General features: G+C 42.4%; 2 protein-coding genes and 1 pseudogene across 3 annotated transcripts; 1 reads left to right on the top strand and 2 right to left on the bottom strand.

Annotated features, from left to right (window-relative positions):
- The first annotated feature begins 1,888 nt into the window (after positions 1–1,888).
- LOC148027240 (putative peptide/nitrate transporter At3g43790) lies at positions 1,889–21,422 on the top strand. The gene is made up of 9 exons (XM_087691797.1): positions 1,889–2,515; positions 2,745–3,126; positions 3,258–3,278; positions 3,401–3,449; positions 19,294–19,359; positions 19,485–19,559; positions 19,660–19,817; positions 19,909–20,483; positions 20,591–21,422. The coding sequence occupies exons 2-9, from the start codon at positions 2,780–2,782 to the stop codon at positions 21,181–21,183; spliced, it is 1,884 nt and encodes a 627-aa protein (XP_087547923.1). The 5' UTR covers positions 1,889–2,515; positions 2,745–2,779; the 3' UTR covers positions 21,184–21,422.
- LOC148027241 (uncharacterized) lies at positions 15,047–19,774 on the bottom strand. Of its 2 annotated transcripts, XM_087691799.1 has the most exons (5): positions 19,662–19,774; positions 19,464–19,548; positions 19,065–19,324; positions 15,611–15,784; positions 15,047–15,504 (listed from the first exon to the last, which is right to left on the bottom strand). In XM_087691799.1, the coding sequence occupies exons 3-5, from the start codon at positions 19,095–19,097 to the stop codon at positions 15,253–15,255; spliced, it is 459 nt and encodes a 152-aa protein (XP_087547925.1). In that variant the 5' UTR covers positions 19,098–19,324; positions 19,464–19,548; positions 19,662–19,774; the 3' UTR covers positions 15,047–15,252. The 2 variants fall into 2 exon arrangements, with proteins under 2 accessions (XP_087547925.1, XP_087547924.1); XM_087691798.1 differs by lacking the exons at positions 19,065–19,324; positions 19,464–19,548; positions 19,662–19,774 and adding exons at positions 15,959–16,260; positions 16,387–16,526 and having other exon boundaries at positions 15,052–15,504.
- On the bottom strand, positions 16,405–17,943 carry LOC148027242 (uncharacterized; annotated as a pseudogene).
- Positions 21,423–22,963: the final 1,541 nt, after the last annotated feature.

Genomic DNA, 22,963 nt, shown 5'->3' with positions numbered 1-22,963 from the left:
AAGGCATGCAATAGCTTTACCTATAAGTTTTTGCTTCATTGTATACATACGCACACATGTGTGCACGTGCATGCATGCATGCAAGCATATGCACGTGTATGTATGCAATACATTGAAGACAATGGCAAACATGCACATGCACGCACGCATGCAAGCACATGCATGTGCATGTGTGCAATACTTTGAAGACAATGGCAAACATGTTTGGACCATTTATACATCTACACAAAACACATTACATGTAAAGCACACACATACTTCATCGTTGCATTTGACAACTAACAAAATTATTTATTATGCCCATGTAGTCATCATTTTGTACCTATAATTCAAACTTTTTATGCCTCTTGTCATAAGTAGAAAATATATAACTACCCAAACCAATCAAAGTGACACATTCTAGTATTGTCATGCAAGAAACACATTTATGGATGTAGACTTTTAACCCATTAAAAAATTTTGTACAAATGCACTCTCCTTTTATGTACCCATCTTATAATAATTGTATTAGGATAGGTGTGTCAATAACAAGGCACCCTCCAACAAGAGTTCAGCATCCCTCCAACAAGAGTTCAACATATCCCCCAGTTGAAAATCACTTCTCCGCTGCGATGTCACTCTTTTGAGTCTCGACAGAATGACAACATGGTCACAAAATACAAGTTTGAATTGTGATTAGCAAATTTTCTGTGTAGTGCAATAATTCAAATCTACTTGATTAGAGAGAAAAAAAAGTCTCTATTTAGTTCAATAATTCGAATCTATTTGACTTGAGAGAGAAAAAAGTCTGTATGTTTGAACATTAAAGAATCAACTTATGTCGTATTACTACAAACTCAAAGAAAAGAGTCTTCAATCCAATATGACTACAAACTTAAAGCAAGTACGTAGGAAAGAGAGAGAACTTCGCACCATGTGTGTTAACTAAGCATATTCTTCATAAACTTGGAATTTCAATGAGAATTTTTCTTTCGCATGACTCCATTTTTGAACATCAAATTGGAAATGCCAAAACTTTAATGCAAAAATGTGAGCCACTATAATCATCCCATCAACAAAACTGGCCACCCCATTGCTATAAACCACCCCAACCCCCCTTTCCTGGAGTTCACGAAATATTTATTGTTGAACCATACATAGATCCTTCTTGTTTCATAGCAAGGAGGAATTTGGAAATTTGAATCGATTTGTTCTTCATGTTTTTCAAAAATGTAAAACTAGACTATGAATTTTCATGAAGGTATTTTCTCATTTCACACAATTTTGACGCTTTCATGAAACTCTAGTGGGCTCCAGAGTGTGAGCCCGTCTTTGCTCCCACCAAACCACTCCAGACCACCACCACGGCGCCGCCAAAAAACCCCCCTGGCGGCGGCGGGACGAAAGAGTCCCCACTAGACTTCGAAGTGTTCTAAAGGATGAGATTTGTTACCTGGTTGCGGACAATATTCACATGAGCTTGCTTCCTTAGATATACAGTCTTGGCCTTTGCCAGGGTTAATGCGCCCGTTGCCTTTTACTCATTTCAACTTGCACTAGTGGATGCTATAAAGACCTTCCTAATGGATTCTTCTTGCTTTCACAGTTTTATTCGGCGTTTTGTCTCAGACTTCCTAACCTCCTGATTTGAGCACCAAGAGATGCGTGCCTTGTGCTACAGCGCAACATTGGATTCGCTCTGTCTGTCTGTCTCTCTCTCAAAAACGTGGCATAACACATCCTGCGTATGATACTCTCGATAGTATTTTTTGCCAGCCCCTGAGGGGCTGTGGGTGGATACGTGTACATATCAATCATGCAAAATCAATGCATAGACACATGTAACTGTTAACACCTTTGAGAACGCGGCGGGGGGGGGTGGGGGTGTGTGAGGACTACCATGGCCGTTACAGTTTACTAATCAACCTGCCTCGCTCTACATTAATGTGAATCTACTCTAGAAATGTATCAAAAGTACACGCGCGCGCACACACATACATGCCATACCTGACATGCCCATCTTTCAAAAAGGATCCTGTGAATGTTAGGCTACTACTGTTAAAAATTATTCGCGCATTATCGACGATCCCTCTTTAAAACGCCATTCGCCACTCATTTGTGCTTCAAATGGACTTTATTGAAATGAATCAGCATCCCACTAAGATTTTGTTCCTCCAACTGAGCCTTTCTTAAACTACTTATCGGCAGAAACACTGAGCTGCTCCACTTCTACATCCTCTCATCAAAATTCACTATGATCCAACATGACAGAACTAAGAAGACATCAACACTTAGAGCCTACCATGGCCTGCCCATGACCATCAGTTCTGAATTCTGACCCCTACCGTGCACATTCTATCGTCTTGCCCACCATCAAATATAAAGTCCAATTTCAATTTCCCATCAATCAAGTTTGGAAGGTAACGTACCAGCCCCAAATCACCACCATTGCCCCCCCTCCAAGTTGTGTTCACCATCCTGACAAATGGCGGGTGTAAGGAATCTAACCCCCGCATGAAGGTCCAGAAAATTGCAGGTTTGCTTCCAACAAGCCTTTTTTCTAAATTATAGCCGAACTCGTAGAGTTGCCAAAACATGATGAAGATTCAAATGCTGATACAAGGACTTCATGTGAAAATTTAACCAGAAAAACGCATGTAAGCATGAAGGCAGGTTCAATGTTAACAGCGGTCTGTAATGCAAAGCTGTCAGCATTGAACTATGGCATGTAAAAGGCAGATGTCTAAACATTTACTTTGGATCAGGTGAGCACCTTCGTGGTACATAGATAACGGACACTATGGCTGATTTGCATGAAAGAGACAACTTACTGGATAAGAGACAAGCCTCAACGAGACTGCATGCAAGAAGCAATGGAACAGAAGGACAAGAAGACGTACACTCACTGGATGAGAAACAAGCCTCAACCAGACTGCATGCAAGAAGAAATGGAACAGAAGGACAAGAAGAGATAAAGTTACAGGATGAGAAACAAGCCTCAACTAGACTGCATGTAAGAAGAAATGGAACAGAAGGACAAGAAGACATAAACTCACTGGATGAGAGACAAGCCTCAACTAGACTGCATGTAAGAACAAGCCGAGCAGAAGGACAAGACGAAGTGAAAATGTCTCGTCCTCAACTAAGGTCATTTGCATACAATATCCTAGTGTGAAAGCTAACTGAAATAATTTTCACGAAAACTGAACTTGAAAACAACACCCGCTATTAATTTTGTCAGGTTCTGTTTCTGACTCTTCCATATTTTGTGGTTGCAGAAAACAGCTGATCTTACTATGGTATATTACCTGACTTTGATCCTCCAATAGTCCTTTCACATATTAAACTCGCAATTTAGCAAGTTAGCATTTTGAAGTTTGAATGAAATGATTGCTAATCCTTATCCGTTTCACACTTCCAGGTTTGTACATGCAAGTCAAGGCTTCCAGACAACTATGCTCTTCCCCATGGTAGCTTCAGCTTACTACTGCTAGTTTAAAGTGACAATGTTTGTTTTCTCTACATACATCCATGCCTCTTGCCATAGAACTGCATTATGATCCTCCGCCCAAATGATAGCACAGAAGCCATCATGAAGTAGCACGTGTAACATCACAGTACCAAGTCTATAAGTGCATAAGAGATCTAAGGAACGCAACCAAGTGGCAAATAAAGTGGAATATCAGTAGCAGAGTCATTATAATACGTCCGTGCTCAAAATTAGTTTGCCAACTCAAAATTTTCAACAATTCAGCAAAGTAGGAAATGCTGTGTCACAATTAGCAAACGGTGAATCACTAGTTCCATATAATTCTACTGTCTCACATATACAATGAGGAATGAAGCCCAATCTATTCCAGAATATCATGTGATCTGCCTGCAGAAATGCATCTCTAATATTGAAACAAAATTAGATAAGATATACACAGCTAAAGACAAAAATCTGTCACATAAACCCACCAAGGAAGTCTTGTTCACTTTTAACATGACTCTGGGCCGGCAACTTGAGCCCTTTCCTGCTCTAAAAATTGAGCATGCATTCATTGCAGACAAATGAGGATTCCACAACACATTACACTACACCATATCTAAACTCAAATTGGAACTCAACAAACAAGAGAAGCCTCGCCGTGGCTGGCCATTTCATACGAAAATATGTATAAGCCTTATCCATTTTCCTACCCACCTGGAAAGTCCGATCATGAGATCAGAACTCACATAAGCAACATGTCAGGACAGTTACCACCATATCCAACTCACATTATACACCAGGGACAAGAATACATGGAACGGAAGTCCTTTCTGAACAGCACTTGTGGCATGCCAAATGATGATGCCAGCTATCACTTGAAGAGTGTTGTGCTTACTCTTGAGAAGGGCTCCTGTAAGCTCTCTCCAAGAAGTAATGTGGACTACCAAAAGACAGCTACCCTCTCCATATCACATATATCAGAGAGGCCTATTCAACAACCAGCGTTGTCTTCAAAACCTTCTTGCAATTATCCAATTTGTTGTGATGCCTGGATGACTCTCACACATCTCCTTAGAAGTCCAAATGACTCTCACACGTCTCCATCATGGACAAGTACCAATCACTGCACACATGCATTAAAAACTTGTTCTTGCTAGGCAAGTACTCCATTTCAAAGCTGAATTGCATCTTCCTGAAGTCCTGCCCTTTCAAGTATGTCTGCACTTGCACAATGCATACACACTGCCATGAGTCAAATGAATAGGTTTGACCTTGAAGGCTTGACCCCTTCCAGCTTTTATAGAGAACCAGATGCCCATGTTGCCACAAAGCTGCTCGTCAACTGAGAATCCTTAGCATTACAAATGACCCCAGAAAGATCATTGAGATCAAGCAACAAGCACAGGGTGGGAAGAACAGATCAGAATGACACCACAAAAGGTATCCTCTCATCTCTAGTAATGCACTCCACACAAATCACACCTTTTTCACTTCAGTCAATCAATCCATCAGTTGAGCATAGAGCTCTTCCAACGGCCATATAATGTTGTAGGCCTCCACAACATGCTTGAGTTATGCACATTCCAAGGATAGAGCCATGCTGCAGTAGCTGGAACTGCAATGGCCACTGTACAGATCTCACTCTTTTTGTTGTTAAGCTAAAAGTTATTCAGAGCCAAAAGCTAAAACTGCCATTATAAACATCCCTCGTGTTCCTCCCTGGAGCTACTCCAAACAAGCAGCTCTTAAGAAAAACAATGGAAGTTCCAAGCCTTCAACCTATGGAACATGACCAGCATAGCACCAAACCCTTCTCAAAATCGAGCAGATGCATGCATATGTGGCAGCATCTCACATGGCTGCTAATGTGACAGGATGATGTGGCAGGCAGTAGGATATCAGTTCTTGCAATGGGCACTTGTCCTGATATGCTGTTGGAACCAAGCTCGGCAGTTCTGGCCTATGGCTGGGAGGTGAGCCTAATATCCATCAATTTCCCTCTCTTTATGTTTCTTTCTATGTTTGTATGGCTTGTGCCATGACCTGTGAGTAGGTTAGAGATCTATGGCAGCATTTCACATACACAGTAGGTTAAACATGCTTTCTACCACATGCCACCACAGCGTGCACAAAACCACTAGAAATGGGACATATGGTCCACTCTGGATGGGTCTGCTCAACTCCCAAACAGGGTGGTATGCAACACTACTAACATGAGTAGACATGGGGAAGACATGCAAACAGGTCATGAGAAAGGTGATTTTTCCTATTTACTCGCTACTCATTTTGTGCAAGTTGTGCTATCTATTAACTTCATGATTACTTGGTTGGTTGAGTGTATCCTTTGGTGCATGGAGGCAGCCCAAGGAGCTGTCACTCCAAGGCTATGGCCAAACCTTTGTATACAAGGCAGAGGAGGCGATGGGCACAAAGAGAAGTGAATTTTTATGTTTTATTGTAGTTTATATAGGGTTCATGGCTGACCAAGGCATTTAGTGTACAACATACTGTGGTTACAGCCATGGGCATCTGCCATCAACTAACTGGCATAGAGGCCACCAAGTGAGGATTCCTGCCATCAAAGACGGCCAACAGTACTTAGCAGTTGTTGAGTCTTCCAAGCTACAGCGAGATGCTTCGGGTGGTAATGGAATGCTAGGAAACTACGATGTTGGACTCTAGGCTCTAGCCTACTACACGAGGTTGCAAGGAAAATATATCTGGGGGTATGCAACCTGGGGTATCATGACATTGGCATGCAGCCAAGGTTGCAAAGTAGAATGTATGGAAACATGGAAGGCCTCGCAAATTGTTTGGTGTGCAAGGAATTGGGGCTGGTCTAGAAACCCTGCTATGGTGGTTGAAAATGCTAGCTTGGCACCATCTAGGACAACCATGTTTGCAGCCATATGTTTATGATAATCTAAATCCAAAGACAAGGCAAAGGATCACAAGGAAGTTGGAGTGGTAGCCAAATTTAATGGTGCACAGGATAGGCTGAAATCTTTGACATTCATTCAGCAGTTTGGCATAGCCTATTTTGGTGGAAATTTTACAGAGGCTTCCAAGGTGCACAAAGCCAGCACTTTTTTGAAGGGTAATGTATTGCAATAGAAGACTGCTCTTTTGTTGCAAGGCAAACTACCATCCACTTGGATATGTTAGACTGCTGTGCAGGAGTGCTACAAGTCAAAACGCAGCTTTGTAGCCACCATGACCTTGCTGCCAGACTCCACATACTCCTGTCCACTTTTCTGCTGCTGAAATGTGACAGTCTGCTGCCCAACGATCGCTCTTGCTACTGCCATGTCATCAGTTTGTTGCTCCTGAACCTGCCCTACTTCAAGCACCACATCCTGCTGCCCCCAACTGCTATCTAGGAGGAGCACACCGTTGTTTCATCATCAAAATGCAGCTGGTGGGATCTGTTTGAGCACAATACACTCTCTTGCTGTTTGTGGCATCTTCAACAACTCCAACTCCCCTTCAGCCCGCCACTAGAGAGACATAGGCTTGTTAGGTTTTCTCTTCCACCTATAAATCGAGCCTCAGCTTCTGCTCTTACTACATTGCAAATGGCCCCATACTTTGTGTTCATTTCCTTCCTTGTTCATTAAGTGCATCATTTCATTCCATTTGTTAGCCGTGTTGATCAACATCTCTGTGCATTCTCTGTTAGCCCTGTGTTCACACTTAAGTTGCTCGAGCTCAAATTCTCATATACCCTTGTGTACCCAGACTTATACCCCTTTATCATGTGGTTGATATCTTCAGTTGGGGACCCCTGTCTTTCATTGGCTAGGTTTGTTCAACCTAGTTAGCACCCATCTCTATGTTAAGGAGTGCCAAGATGAGTATGGCCTCCTCCCTTATAGGAGTCTGCAAAATAGCTAAACTCAAGATCTTTCCATCGTCATCATTGTTAAAAATTGTTCCTTTTGCCTTGGTATGGAGCTCCATCTTCTTGTACTTTTAGAGAGAGGGGTGTTGAGAAACCACTTCTTCACTTGGGGTTTTGCACTGACAGCCCCAAAAAGGGCTAGTGCCCACATTTTGGTCATTTCGTCAATGGGCGCCCACACAATGGTGCACCACCATAGACAGCTTATGCCTATAAATAGGCCGTCACTTCATTCATTCTTCATCCACTTCAATCATTCTTCACTCCTCTTCCTTCGTCATCAAACACCCTTTCCTTCTCTCCCCAGCCCTTCCACTTCCGGCAGACATTGTGGTTCGTGGCTCTGCCTTGGCGGCATCCTCTCCCACTTGGCGGCCATCATGCTGCCTACGTTTGGGACTTCTCCACCTGGCATCAGCACTCTCCATGTGGCGACAGCATTCTCATTATCAAGAGTCAACCTTCTCACCCCTAGCATCAACCGATCACCACCTAGGTATTTGTGCTTTGCAACCTAGGAAATCCTCCATCATTTGGCATCATCATCTTGTACCTAGCATCAACATCTGGGCTGCTATCCCTATGTTTGATATCTCCCACACACTCTAGGATTTACGTTTACTGCCCAGGTCATCTCCCTAACATCCCAGGACTGCGTTCGCTCCCTCAACAATTGGTGATCATCTTATTCATCCCTGACGATAGGAGAGGACTATGATTTGCTCCCTCGACAATTGTCCTTCACCTTCAAGTGATTACTTCGATAGTCCACTGCCCAGAGGACTATGTTTCGCTCCCTTCACTGTGCAAATTCTTCACAGGTGCTGCCGCCTAAGTCAGACAAGACAGTGCAGTCATCCTCTGAGCATCGGCTCCACTATATCAACTTTTCTTCTCATAGCATGATTCAATGCATCATCACTGTGTTCTTGTGTTTCTGAGTTTCTCTTCTCTATTGGTGTTTGCCATACACACTCTGTGTTTCTCCCCACAAACTCTACTATCTCTCTGGTCTCTTAATCTTTTTTTTGACATGGTATCAGAGCCAAAGGTGCTCAATGAGCCACGAAGATCCTCTGCATCATAGAAGGCAAAGGCAAGTTGTAGCTTCGACATCATCTATTGATTTCCCCTCATCCATTGCATCACTAGGAGATAGAGATGCCCTCTCTTCCTCTCCTTCCCTCCCTCCCTTTTATAGGTTGACACTCTGATGCTGTGACTTCTCCACAGGTAGATGGAAAAACCACTGGGTGCTCCTCTTCCAGCATCGCAGAACCTCCCACTGATGCTTGCCAACCTGGAACTTTGCTCCCTACACCACTAGATATATGCGTCTACCCCCAGACACTCATTGTGCCACCTTCACCTTCTAGGCCATAGAGTTAATTCCACACCGGTTTCCAAAGTTATAGGCTCAAGGCAATAAGACACATCGATGCGCACTAAGCCCTATCTAGCAAAAGGAGAATCATTAGGTGCCATTGCCTCCTCACGGACCGTTGTAATGCACTATGGAGATTGCTTCTACTTCTTCTAGGGTTGCAAGAATACCACCTCTACAACCCACAGTTCTACATTCCACTCCATCTAAAGATTGTGCTTGTTGAATACCGTCCCCTCAACAGTCCGCTCCTTCAAGAGAGAATGGTTGTTAGACACCTTCCATTACTTCGGCTCCACAATACTAGGTATCTTCTTCGGTACGACCGGAGGCACTTCCTTCATCGTCACATGATCCAGAGTCCATGATCCATGAGTTTTTAGATTCCCTCTCTTGCAAAGGGGGATTCAAAGGGGAATGTACACTCTTTGCCCTTCAAGGGGGCTCCTACTTCTTTGGCTTCATAGGGGCTCCCTACATCTCCACTCTCAGAAGGGGCACCTACTCATCATGAAGTTATTCACTCACCATTTACTCTCTGCAGATGGCTATCTTCAAGCAATCATTTCTCCTATTGATACACAAGATCTTCACAAACCACCTAGATCAAGCCCTTGGAGGTTCAACTATGACTTGTGACAAGGCCTTTGAATTCCTTCCAGCATGGAATTACGAAGCTAGTGGCTTCTCTCCCGAGGTGGAATCAAGTTCTATAATTCATCTTGTCTACTATTCCTTACTGCATGTTACCTTTAAGGTGGAAATCTTCGATCTTCGGGATCCTCTCCCCCTTCCTATATCTCTTTGCTCTTTCTTCGTCCCTTTTTTGGGCCTAAGAGGGGGGCTGTTGAGAAACCACTTCTTTAGTTTGCACACTTCAGTTACAGTTGCACATTAACAACCCCAAAAAGTACTCATGTCCACATTTTGGTGATTTCATCAGTGGGCATCCACACAATGGTGTGCCACCCTAGACAGCTTGCATCCACACAATGGTGTGCCACCCTAGACAGCTTAGCCTATAAATAGGCCATCACTTCATTCATTCTTCATCCACCTAGCGACAACACCCTTATCATCAAGCGTAAGCCTTCTCACCATTGGCATCAACTCATCACCACCCAAGTATTTGTGTTTTGTAGCTTGGGAGATCCTCCATCATCTAGCATCATCGTCTTATACCTCGAGTCAACATCTAGGCTGCTTTCCCTGCGTTTGAAAGCTCCGACACACTTTGAGATTTGCGTTTGCTGCCCAAGTCATCTCCCCAGTATCTAAGAACTACGATTCGCTCCCTCGACAACTGGTGGGCATCTTCCTCATCTTCGATGGCATCAAAGGACTGCAATTTGCTCCCTCAATAGCTATCCTTCACCTTCTAGTGAATACTTCGATATCCCACTGCCCGGAGGACTGTTTCACTCCCTTCACTATGTAGATTTCCCACAGGTACTGCCACCTAAGATAGATAGGATAGTGCAGTCATCTTCTGAGCTTCAGCTCCGTTGTATGAGCTTTTCTTCTCATAGCATGATTTAGTGAATCATTACAATATCGTGTTCTTATGTTTCTGAGTTTCTCTCCTCTCTCAATGTTTGCCGTACACACTGTGTTTCTCCCTGCAAATCCTATTGTCTCTCTAGTCTTTCAGTCTTTTTTTTGACATGGTATCAGAGCCACAGGCACTTAGTGAGCCACGAAGATCCTCCGTATCACAAAAGGTAAAGACAAGTTGCAGCTTCAGCATCATCCACTAATTTTCCCCCTTCCGCTGCATCACTAGGAGATAGAGATACCCTTCTCTGCCTCTCCCTCCCTCCCTCCCTCCCCTTTACAAGTTGACACTCCGATGCTATGACTTCTCCATAGATAGATGGACAAACCACTAGATGCTCCTTTTCCGGCATCACCGAACCTCCCACCGATGCTTGCCGACTTGGACCTTTGCTTCCTACACCATCGGAGTATATGCGTCTTCCCCTAGGCACTTGTTGCGCCACCTCCTCCTCCTAGGCTATAGAGTTAATTCTCCACCAGCTTTCAAATTTTTATGCTCAAGGCAATAAGACACATCCGATGCGCACTAAGCCCCATCGAGCAAAGGGAGGATTGTTAGGCATCATGGCCTCCTCGCGATTGCCGCAATGTGTTACAAAGGTTGCTTCTACTTCTTCTAGGGTTTGAGAAATGCTACCTCTATGACCCAAAGTTCTACAATCTACTTGATCGAGAGAGAGTGATTGTTGGATACCATCCCCTTGGGAGTCCACTCTGTTGAGAGACAGTGGTTGTTCAACAACTTCCATTACTTCAACTCCATAGTCCTCTCCATTAAGAATCATTGGCAATTGCCCTCCCTTGGCTCAACATGAGCCTTACCTTTCCCTGCCCTTGACTACTCTAGTTCGAGAGGCCACCTTTAGCACTTCCTCAATATCTTCGATACCCTAGGTACCTTCTTCGGCATGACCGACGGCACTTTCTTCATCGTCACATGATCCAAAGTCCATGATCCATGAATTTTTAGATTCCCTCTCTCTTGCAGAGGGAGATTCAGAGGGGGATGTACACTCTTTGCTCTCCAAGGGGGCTCCTACTTCTTCTTCAGCTTCCGAGGAGCTCCCTACATCTCCATTCTCAGAGGGGGCACCTACTTATCATAAAGTTCTTCACTCACCATTTACTCTTTGCAGATGGTTGTGTTCAAGTAGTCATTTCTCCTATTGATACACAGGATCTTCAAAAACCACCTAGTTCAAGCCCTTGGAGGTTCAACTATGACTTGGTGATGAGGCCTCCTTCTAGCATGGAGTTACAAAAGCTAGTGGCTTCTCTCTCGAGGTAGAGTCAAGTTCTACAATTCATCCAATCTACCGTTTCTTATTACATGCTACCTTTAAGGTGAAAATATTGGATCTCCAAGATCCTCTACTCCTTCTTCGTATCTCTATTCACTCCTCTTTCTTCGTCCCTTTTTGGGCGTGAGAGGGCGTATTGAGAAACCACTTCTTCAATTTATACACTTCAGGTTAGAGTTTCACAATAACAGCCCCAAAAAGGGCTAGTGTCCACATTAAGGTCATTTCATCAATGGGCATCCACACAATGGTGTGCCACCCTAGACAGCTCATGTCTATAAATAGGCCGTCAATTCATTCATTCTTGATCCACTTCGGTCATTCTTCACCCCTCTTCCTGCGTCATTAGACACCCTTCCCTTCTCTCTCCAATCCTTCCACTGCCCTCACACCCCTTCCGATGGACATTGCGTTCATGGCTCATGGCTACCTTCCACCTTCTTCACTCTCTACTTCAAGTACCTTATTCCATCAACATGTTTTGTGTTTTGGAACTTCCCCACATCTTGGCATCGTCAATCCTACACAACTGTCACATCCTCTTCCACCTAGTGGCCATCGCACTGCCTACGTTTGGGACTTCTCCACCTGGCGTCAGCACTCTCCACCCAACAACAACATCTCCATCATCATACGTCAACCTACTCACCCCTAGTGCATCATCACCCAAGCATTTACATCTTGCAGCCTAGGAGATCCTCCATCATCTGGCGTCATCATCTTGTACCTAGCGTCAACATCTAGACTACTTTTCCTACATTTCACAGCTTTGATACACTAGTATTTGCGTTTGAACTTTGTTGCCCAAGTCATCTCCGCGATATCTAAGGATTGAGCCCACTCCCTCAATAGTTTGGTGATCACCTTCCTCATCTCTAACAGCATCAAAGGACTACAGTTCGCTCCCTCAACAACTGTCCTTCATCTTCCAATGATTGCTTCGATAGCCCACTACCCGAAGGATTGTGTTTTGCTCCCTTCTCTGTGCAAATTCGCCACAAGTGTTGCACCTAAGTTAGACAGGACAACGCAATCATCTTTTGAGCATCAGCTCTGCTATACCAACTTTTCTTCTCATAGCATGATTCAATGCATCATCACATTCTTGTATTTCTGAACTTCTCTTCTCTCTCGATGTTTGCCATACACACACTATGTTTCTCCCTGCAAACCCTACTCTCTCTCTAGTTTCTTAGTCCTTTTTTTTACAAGGGGATATTATCTTTGACACATATTTTTTCTCTCCAAATTTCTGCTATGGGAATTTCTTTCTAAAGCTTTCGTGAAGGCCATTGTCCTTTAATGAAACATGGAAGAGGTCATCAGCTTCACATCTCTACTTATGAGACCTTATATCAAGACTTCTACATGACTTGTTCTCAAATAAGTATTGTTTCTTGAAAACTTACTTGATAAAGTCATAGACTATTATAGAGGCGGCCTTCAAGGACTTCTACGGGCGTAGAGTACCTTTCCCTATGGAATCTCCTTTCCAGCTTCTACTCCAGGTTTAGGCCTTTGTGCCACATCCAAGATGGGGCGTTAACATGTACATCCTGGACAGTCGTCTCATGCTTGTGAACCCTATACTATGTCAATGAGGAAAACTATGAGCTTAGTCACTTTTAGGGTTTAGAACATATTTTGGCTTGGCCACTTTGGACCTCCCTAGGCTTTTTGTCTCATACACATGTATGCCAACCTGTAGGCAGCTGTAACCCCATTGTTATTTGGCCATTTTGTCCCTCTTGACCAAGTTTCCTCTCTCACTAGTGGCCTCATCCTTGGTTCCCTCCCCTCTCACAATTCATGTATGCAGATTGACTCATCATCATCATTTCCTTCAGCTTGAGCTTCCCATCACACAAGCTTCCACAAGCACACATTCTGACAAAAGCTTGCTTACTATGCTGACATCATGGATAGTGACAAAGCTTTCACTTATACTAGGCAGCTTGAGCTTGCTTTTTGCCCAAAACAGTACACTAATGATTTTGAGATGTAAGTGATTGGCTAATCAAAGTCTAAATACCTGGAAAGTATTCAGATCAATGCTCATACAGTTGTTTCTTTCATGGATATACCAAGCAATCAAAGAATACCACTGATTTAGATAGAAAGAGAATTAGAATGCTAAGTTGTACAACAACAACATTTAGGAAGTATTTTTTGAAAGTTCCAAACATACATGTTTGAGTTTGCTCAAGTGCAAAGAAGTCAAGTTCCATTCTAGATTTAACCAAAGACTTACTCCCACTCATGGTATCTCACCTCCTACATCTTGAAGAGTCCATGGATCCAGCAACCTATTAATTTCTGCCAAAATCATAAGTTGCATTACACTCAACTATGAATTTCCAAACACAAGATGGATGACTTAAAAGAACACTGGTTGGTGACCAAGGAAGAAGGAACTGAAGCTTGACTTTAAAAACAAAGCTAAGAATGATTTCCACAATAAGAAGGCCTTCTTTGGTATCAAAGAAGAATAAGCCTAACATTTCAATACATCCTTATACCCCAACAAATGAAGTCCAATAAAGAAGAGACACATTCCCAATGTGGGAAGAAAGACATCTGGCTTTTAAATCTCCAAGGAATCAATCACATAATCAAAAGCACCTAAAGTCTATGCAATTCCAAATATGCAGGTTCAGACAAGAGATTGTTTCAACGGACAGAAGATTGTTCCAATGCTGGGAAATATCAAAAATCATTCAGCTATTATTCCTTTTGCCGAATTCTGTAAAGAACTGCAATTTTCCTAAAAAGCATAGTTTCCATGCGTTTCAGAAACGGGAGTTTCGAAAACTGGAAGAAATAGAGTTTCGGAGTTTGGGCCATTTGAAATTTTGGTGGAAACGGCGTTTCAAAGAAACCAATAAATTATGATTAAATATACATATATATATACACATACTAAGTATACTAGAGACTAGAGTCACTGGTGACTGAACAATCTTAACTTTTAGCATAAGAATCCAACTTCTAAGATCCATGATTTAAATTTCACAAATCACATTGCGCAGCAATTTCACATAGTCATCAATTTTGCAAGCTGCAAATCACAAGATTGAAGAAATCTTAAATCACCCAAAATAACTTACAATATTTAGAAACAAAAGTGTAACATACTAACATCATAACATCTGTCATCCAAGAATCATGATCAGAACTTAAAAGTTAAAAGTCAAGTTCATCATTCATGAGACTCATCACTCATCACTCATGATAATACGAGTAGTCACTGGTGACAGATCATAGTACTAAGTAGATACATGATATATCAAGATTCATCATTCATCATTTAAATTTCAAAAGAAGACAACCTAGAGTCTAGAATCTAGATATACCTAACATCAACAAAAGTCAATTTAAAGACTCAAGAGTCAAGACTACAAGCTATAGCAATAATCATATGATGTATCATGTCAGTCATGACATGTCTCAAGAGTCAAATATCAAAGTAAGATAATAGATCTATGAGATCTCAAAGAACTAATAACTTCAAAGTTCAAACAACGGCCACTGGCCAGCCATGAGAAAAAACATAAGCAGCTGACAACTGTCAACAATGCTCAACATCAACGATAAAATCAAGGCTCAAGGCTCAAGCATCTGTAGCAACATCATCTAAGCCAATAGAGGTACTGTCATCCTAATCCTCCTCTAGCTCATCGCTATCCACATCAGCTGATGAGCCAGAACTATAAGAAGCCCTTGAATCTACTAGAACAGCTGAAGTGCTAGCTCCATCTATGGCTCTCTGACGTTGTGAAGCAGTCCTGCTGCGCGTGGTATGGCTCGAGACTATCATCTCCTGGTAGAGTATGGTATATATATCCCGCTCCTCTAGAGTGATGTCTGGAACGAACCTCACCTTCTCTATGTCGATCTTGTCAATATTTACCTGTGATAGAGATTTTAAAAAGTTATCATCTTTAGATTCTAAAATTGGCATTCAAGAGTCAAACTTCAAAGACCATAAGCTATTAGCAAAATATAAATATAATCACCTGCGCAGGCTTAAGATGAATATCGTTTTTCTCAAGTAGTTGGAGGTTGCAATGGCAAAAGACCAACCTCTCTAACTGACCAGTGGTAAGTTTATTCCTTTTCTTTATATGCAAAAGGGCCCAAGTACTCCAATTTCTCTCACAAGGGCCTGAGCTACAATCTTGTAAGAGAACCTGTATAGCAATGTGTTTCTATAAATTATCATTCAAATAGAAATATAAACGGAGCCATAAGAATCTAAGATTCAACTTTCAAGAATCAAACTATGCAATGAATGCCAGTGATAATAAATTACAAACATGTGATTATGTATAATTATTAAAAGAAATCTTGGGGTTGTAAATTACCAATGTGAGCGCACAATTTCCATATTTTTTCCACCATGAGACAGCAGGCTGAAGTTGAGTCTCTCTCAACTTCGTAGTCTCTCTACCAAAATACAAGCTCTCATCGCGGAATATCAAAAGATCATCTTCAATCCTTTGAAGCATTGACACATCACCACCTGTCACCTTTGTCATATACTCCATGAATCCCTCCTCTAGCTCCTCACACTCACTCTACTCATCATCTCACCAAAGAGGATGCAAGACATGGGCCATTGTATGAATTGGTCTATGAAACCAATTCCATCTCCTCTTCCACACAGCTACGATTTGAGCAAAGATGTCAACATTGAAGAAATGTCAATTCAAATCTCAAGAATAGTTATTCAAATTTCAAAATTCACACATATAATATCAATTTGTAAAATAAAGACTCAAGAGTTACTTACTTGTACGAGGGCAAAAAGTTATTTTTTTTTTAGAGCCTCTCCTATCTTATCCATATGCTCATAAAGAAGACCCATAGTGCTAGCCTCCATATCGATAATGCGTAGCACTGTGTAGATAGGATTCAAAGTTTTCACCATAGCGTCCACATCTTTCCATCAAGTATCATTCATGACATTGCACTGAAATGTCATGGTCTTTGGATAATCATACTCATCCCACTGCATGAACTCATCAGACCATATAGTGCACACCAACTCCTTGTGAACGTGCACCAATCTCTTAAGCACAATAAAGATGTAGCTAAATCTGGTGATGGAGGGTTTTAAGAGCTCAAGGTGGCTAAATGAGCGAAATATGGTAAGAAACTTGGGCCTCCTCCTCACAAAATTGACTATACTTGTGACCGTGCTGAATATGGCCTCAATCCATTGAATTTTGCCTATATCTTCAATCAAAAGATCAATAGAATAAGAAGCACATGGTGTCCATACAATGCTTGGAAACTCCTCCTCTAACATGCTGCCCATGGAGACACAATTGCTTCCATTATCGGTCACAACCTGCACAACATATTCAGGTCCGATTTTCAAGATGACATCTCGCAAATGCAACTATATAAATGCACATGTCACTACAAGGCTTGGCAAAGAGGCATCAATCGCCTTCACAAACATAGTGCCCTTACAGCATGAGACCATGACATTATATACATTTCTCCTACGGGCATCAGACCATCCATCACACAAAATGGTGCACCCATACTTCTTCCATGCATTTTTCAATGGCTCTAATTGAACCTCAATGCATGCCTTTTCCTTCTTGAGCTTCCGTATGCATAGTGCCTCTGAGGATGGGCCCTCCCATTCACATCCAATGCGGCTAATGGCTTTTATGGTTCACCTCCATTGCTTTGTTTTAGCCACATGGAAGGCAATAGCACATCTAATGAACAATCTCATCAACTCTCGAGTTGCCTCAGCTATGGCTTGCTTTTGCATAGCAGCATGTATGCTAACCCTCTGTAATGAACCTCTAGGAGCACTTGAAACATCAGGTTGAGGCAAAGGAGTCCTCGTCGCACATGAATCAAAGACCGAGGCTGAAGCGGATGCACTTGCAGCAGGATTTGATGCAGCCCTACTTCTCTTTGACAGTCCAACCACACTTGTGCTACCCTCATGTTGCTGAGCTGTGGCTAAGTCTTGGTCCTGTTCTGCACCAACTATCGGAAGACCAAGCCATTGCCTCCTCCATAAATCAAGAGAAAGCTTTACGTCTCTTGGCACATTTGCACATGGAGCTATGTCTCTTCTTGGCACATGAGCAAGATGGTCTTTGACCCTAGTAACACTCCCTGTTTTCAGCATGCCACAATAAATACATTTTCACTTTTTAGATCCACCTGACCCCTCATATGAGGTTATGAGAGTAACATGGCGCCAATTAGGATCAGGAGCCATAATATTTTCTTGGCTGCAAGCTGTCCAAACATCAAACAAATAACATATAAGGCTGAAATAATGTGCACATGGCTGGCAAGACAAAAATTTTCTCATATCTTGGTTGAAAATTGCAAAAATTCAGTTCTCAAATCTACATGTGCTATGAAAACAGACTGAATGTTCACAAAGAAATGACACATAAGGCTGAAATGTGTGCACACAACTGGCAGGACAAAAATTTTCATATATCTTGACTGAAAATTGATTATTGCACACATTCAGGTCTGAAATCTGCATGAAACAGGCTGAATGTTCACAAACAAATGACACAAGGCTGAAATAGTGTGCACACAACTGGCAGGACAAAAAATTTCATATTTCTTGGCTAAAAATTGATTATTGCAGACATTCAGGTCTGAAATCTGCATGAAATAGGCTGAATGTTCACAAACAAATGACACACAAGGCTGAAATAGTGCACACACAACTGGCAGGACAAAAAATTTCATATATCTTAGCTGGAAATTGTAGACATTCAAGTCTGAAATATACAGGAAAACAAGCTGGATGCTCACAGCTGAAGGTGACCTTTCGAGAAGAGAGCTTTCAGCATTACTAAGTGGCCACGAGCTGATGTGCAGTAGTTCAGGCACAATTGCTTCAGTTCGAGCAGGTGTAGCAGGAGGAGAGTCCACAACGAGCAGGGGGAGAGATGAAATATGCAGGCGACTAAGAAACACAGCCTGTTTTGGGGGTTTTACCCTGCCCATCCCCTGTCTAGCAGAAACGCCGTTTCCCAGAAACGGAAATGGCCAGAAACGGCCGTCCCGTTTCCGTTTCTGGGCACCAGAAACGCCGTTTCTGGAAACTATGCTGAAAAGCTATTAATGCCAGACTATGACAAAGACAGTTGATTTTAACTCCTAAGGATAGAAAGAAACTAATTGTTGTAGGACTGTCTGAAATTCTATTCTCTAATGTAACAATGTAAGAATCCAAATATTGATGAGATAATCTCTTTGTTTGTACCTACCTCAGGGTCCCACAAAGGTGTGATTTGATTTAAGCACATGTTCAAACTTCACACAAATGCACAGGATATCTGGTTCATCTGTAAAAGAGCACTCTAAACACATGATTCAAAACACAATCATATTACTTCTTGCAATGTGCTACAGTTCATTTACAGAATTCAGCAATAAGCTTAGCTTTTGACATTCATCTTCATCCAGTACCAATAGAATTGAGCATGGTTTCACTTCGAACATTCCCTTTCACTGTTCAACAACTTTGTAGCAGTTCTATAACCTTTTTTAACCTCTCCAGCTCCTGGCAGCAGTTTTTATTGTCACTATCTAGTCCATGTCAGTGTCTGGACGCATGACTATTACAGTTGTATGAAAAAACCAAGCAGTTTCTGGTGCTCTGAGTTAACATCTTTATGAAATATTGTATGGTTTCCAGCTGGTGTTCATGGTCCAAAAGTATGGAGTGCCTGCAAAACAAACAGGAAAATATGCAGGTTTTCTGGTTAGTATATAAGCTTTATCACAAGAATCATGTCACTGTGATTGTAAGCAAGAGCTGGGTTGAAGCCAAAAAGTACATCAAATACAAAACAAGATTTGCCTTACTAAAAGTTGTTCTGTTCACAGGCCTCACTAGTTCCACTAGCACAATTTTGCTCATCTTTCTTTTGGGGAAAGATATCCGACCGCACTGGAAGAAAGGTAACATGATAATAGCTTAAATGCAAAAGCCATTATGTAAATTAACAGAATCAATGCCTCGCAACCTTCTAAGCTCCCTGGAAATTTTTGTAATTTTCAGACCTGGCTCATATTTGGGAATGTTGTAGCAGCAGTTTGTTCAATACTTCTCGGGCTTTGCAAGACATACCCTGCTGCATGTGTTGTGCGTTTCAGTGCTGGGCTTCTTAATGGATCTGTCACATTAACAAAATCAATACTCAGTGAGCTGTGTGATGGGTATACCCTCTTTTGCGCATGCAAAAACTTGAAACTTGAATTTTCGTTCATTCTTGGAAACTAAAGGATTGACCTCTATCCATTTGGACAGGCCAAATCGTGCAAAAGGTTTTGCAGTTTTCAACCTTGCATGGGGGATTGGTTCAATAATTGGACCTGTTTTAGCTGGCCTCCTTGCACAACCTTGCAAGCAGTACAAGATCAAACAATGTTCACCTTTTCTCCTTGAATACCCTTTTCTACTCCCCTGCATTGCTGCTTTCCTCTTTTGCTCATCATCTGCATTAGCATCACTTCAGTTGATTGAGACAAGCCCACAGAGAAAGAAAGCGATCAGCAACAAAACTAACTGCAAATGTGCAGAAATGCTGCCATTGCAAAGCCAAGTCAATCAAGACTCGCCATCTCCTGGACAAGGAATTGTTCAGATGGGTCACACTTTGGATGTAGATGATAAAGCTATCATGATTATAGAAACTGCTTCAATGGCAGTTGAAAACAAAAAACATGAGAATCATATCAATGCATTAGACATGCAAGAGGGGAAGGAAAAGTTGAGACACACCAAAGCAGCTGACAAAAAGCCAAAATCCATCTTTAGAGACCCCGATGTTCTCATTACAACATTGTGCTACTCAATGACAGGCTTAATATTCATCATCACAGGTCTGATAGCAACTTGTACCACACCTTGAAAGGGTATCAAACTGCCTTGTAAAATCCACTTTTTTTTGCATGTCAAGCTGACCTACAATTTATTTTGATGTCAACAGATGAGCTATTTCCATTGTTTGGAGCAGCTTCCAAGGAGCTTGGTGGACTTGGAATGAATTCTTCCACATTGGGCTTGATACTTGGGGAGGGAGGAGTTATACTATTTATATACACATTGGTCATATATCCTAAGGTCGTTGCATGGTGTGGCCCTCTGCACTTGTTTCGAATCGGACTCCTTGCAACAGTTCCTACCTGCATCATGTTCCCAGCTACATCCTTGTTACCAAGCATCACATTTCTCAAGACTGCATTCCTGTTTGTCGCCATGGCCAGTAAAAGTGTGGCCGATTGCAATGCCTTCACTAGCGTGCTGATCCTCATCTCAAACTCGGCCTCCGATGAGAACATGGGGGCTGTGACAGGCCTAAGCCATGGCTTTTGTAGCCTTTTCCGGGCTGTGGGGCCGGCTTTGGGAGGTCTAATGTGGTCCTTCTCCGTGGCTGCAGCTTTCCACTTTCATCAATTCATGGCTTGGCTTGTCATAATTTGTTTAGGTTTATTCACTTTGTCACTGACATTTCTGCTTCGACGTACCCTAGACAGGCCTAAATTCATCCCTCAACCTGAGAGCGTCACCAGTTCTTGCTGATAGGCTTGAATGCAACTATATGTACTTATTTGAAGGCATGATTATGCCAGTGGAAGGACAACTGGAAAGTGAGCAGAATCATGCCAGTGAAAGGACAACTGCAAAGTGAGCAATATCTATTTGAAAATTACACAAGCTGAGCACTGATTATGTATCCCCGAATGCAGCATGATGTACTGAACGCTTATTCCAGATGTACTTTTCTGTTTGAAAATAATAAGAATTAGCCCGTTTTGACACTAGTACGCTGCGGTCCTGACGAACACAGCCTGACAGGAGTAAAGCTACGGCGAAATGCTGCTGCTCCTCACGAAACTGCTTCTAGCACGGGAGGAGACGGATGGATGGCAATGCATCTTCTCTCCGCCATTGCTCAAGCTTTCTTCCACTCTCTCTAAGATTTATCACATAACATCGTCCCTTTGGCAAGCAAATGCTAGTGGAAATGATCAGAAATTGTTTCCTTAACCACGTTGCTGGATCTGATACTGACTCAATTGATCCTCGGTGTGCTTTTGGGTATGTAGGTAGTAGCTTCCCTCTCTCAAGGTTCTCTCCCTCGGGTCACCCACACATTATCTCCATTAAAATACTCCTACAACACAGTTTTTTAAACGGTCTCCGATAGACAGATTATTATTGTGAAAAGCGAGAGGTCCGTGGACGCGTGAGAGGATGTTACTTTTCGATCGAAAACATTTAACTACGAAGACACGTGCAGTCCAAGTATGGTCAAATCGTGTTTTTCAATGTGTCGAAGAGCGCAAGAAAGAGTGGATTACACCAAGTACGATTTTTTTCTTCTACTCAATAAAAACTCTTCTCTATTTACGTCTTGATGGGTATCCATGCAAGTTGTTACATCCCACAATAGGGTAAAGGGGCCAATGGTGGAACACTTAACTTTTTACACACCATTGGCCCCTTCACATCAAAAATTTGGGTGCCCCAACCTTAGTGCAGGTGTGTCACATCAATTTCGTGCTGAGGAAAAATAGGACAAGTGGAATTGACTGGGAATTTTAATTTAAAAAGGGAATTTAAAAACTTGGTGTGATTTTTTGGGGGACACGATTGCAAACACTCCTTCCCTTGCCATGTGTTGCAATTGCCCCAAACCAAGCATGGGCAACAACTAGTTAGGAGCCAGTCCTACGTGGTTGCTGCTCCATGCAGCTCCAATTGGAACATTGCATGGCGAGACATCTCTCTCTCTCTCTCTCTCTCTCTCTCTCTCTCTCTCTCTCTCTCTCTCTCTCTCTCTCTCTCTCCCTGCTGCATTGTGCCATTGGAAAGCCCCCACATAGTCACCCTCGATTCCTCCACTTTCTATGTACTAACAAAACCGTCATCTCACACTTGAGTGGCATTGATGTTGGAAGAAGGTGCTGCAAAGGAATGTCCGATGTGCAAATTTTTTAGGAGAAGCAGTTTTGATGACTTGCATGTGAGGAATCGAGAGGGGAGGAATCGAGAGGGGAGCTCTGAGGTGCCATCTTCAAGTGACACTACGAAAAGCTTGGCTTGGTAATGTCAAGGGTGTTGTGATGGGGCTCAACACTAACAGCACGGGCAATGTCACATGCATGGAGGGGTCGAGTTTGAGACCATTTGCAGTGAGAGTCGTCCTGCAACAAGTATGGAGAATTGTGCCTTGAGCAGCAAGGAATGGCGTCCTGCTGACAAATTGCTCTTCACAATTGGCAATATGAGGCTTCCCCCAATTTGTAGACTGCTCCCTACAGTGCTATCTTCATATTGTTCTCATTGTTTTAACCTT

Source organism: Lygodium microphyllum, chromosome 13, assembly GCF_053477565.2.
Source record: "Lygodium microphyllum isolate KBCC chromosome 13, Lygodium_microphyllum_v1.1.10, whole genome shotgun sequence".
In the NCBI taxonomy this organism is placed as follows: domain Eukaryota; kingdom Viridiplantae; phylum Streptophyta; class Polypodiopsida; order Schizaeales; family Lygodiaceae; genus Lygodium; species Lygodium microphyllum.
This window is presented reverse-complemented; position numbering and strand designations above follow the sequence as displayed.

Excerpts from the sequence above, each read along its gene's own strand:
- LOC148027240 (XM_087691797.1), top strand. The coding sequence starts at position 2,780 with ATGGCTGATTTGCATGAAAGAGACAACTTACTGGATAAGAGACAAGCC. Across the intron at positions 3,279-3,400 it reads AAACAGCTGATCTTACTATG|GTTTGTACATGCAAGTCAAG; the intron begins GTATATTACCTG and ends TCACACTTCCAG. Across the intron at positions 3,450-19,293 it reads CAACTATGCTCTTCCCCATG|CTGGTGTTCATGGTCCAAAA; the intron begins GTAGCTTCAGCT and ends TATGGTTTCCAG.
- LOC148027241 (XM_087691798.1), bottom strand. The coding sequence starts at position 16,141 with ATGGAGTATATGACAAAGGTGACAGGTGGTGATGTGTCAATGCTTCAA. Across the intron at positions 15,785-15,958 it reads GAAATTGTGCGCTCACATTG|GTTCTCTTACAAGATTGTAG; the intron begins GTAATTTACAAC and ends ATTGCTATACAG. Across the intron at positions 15,505-15,610 it reads TTCATCTTAAGCCTGCGCAG|GTAAATATTGACAAGATCGA; the intron begins GTGATTATATTT and ends TCTCTATCACAG.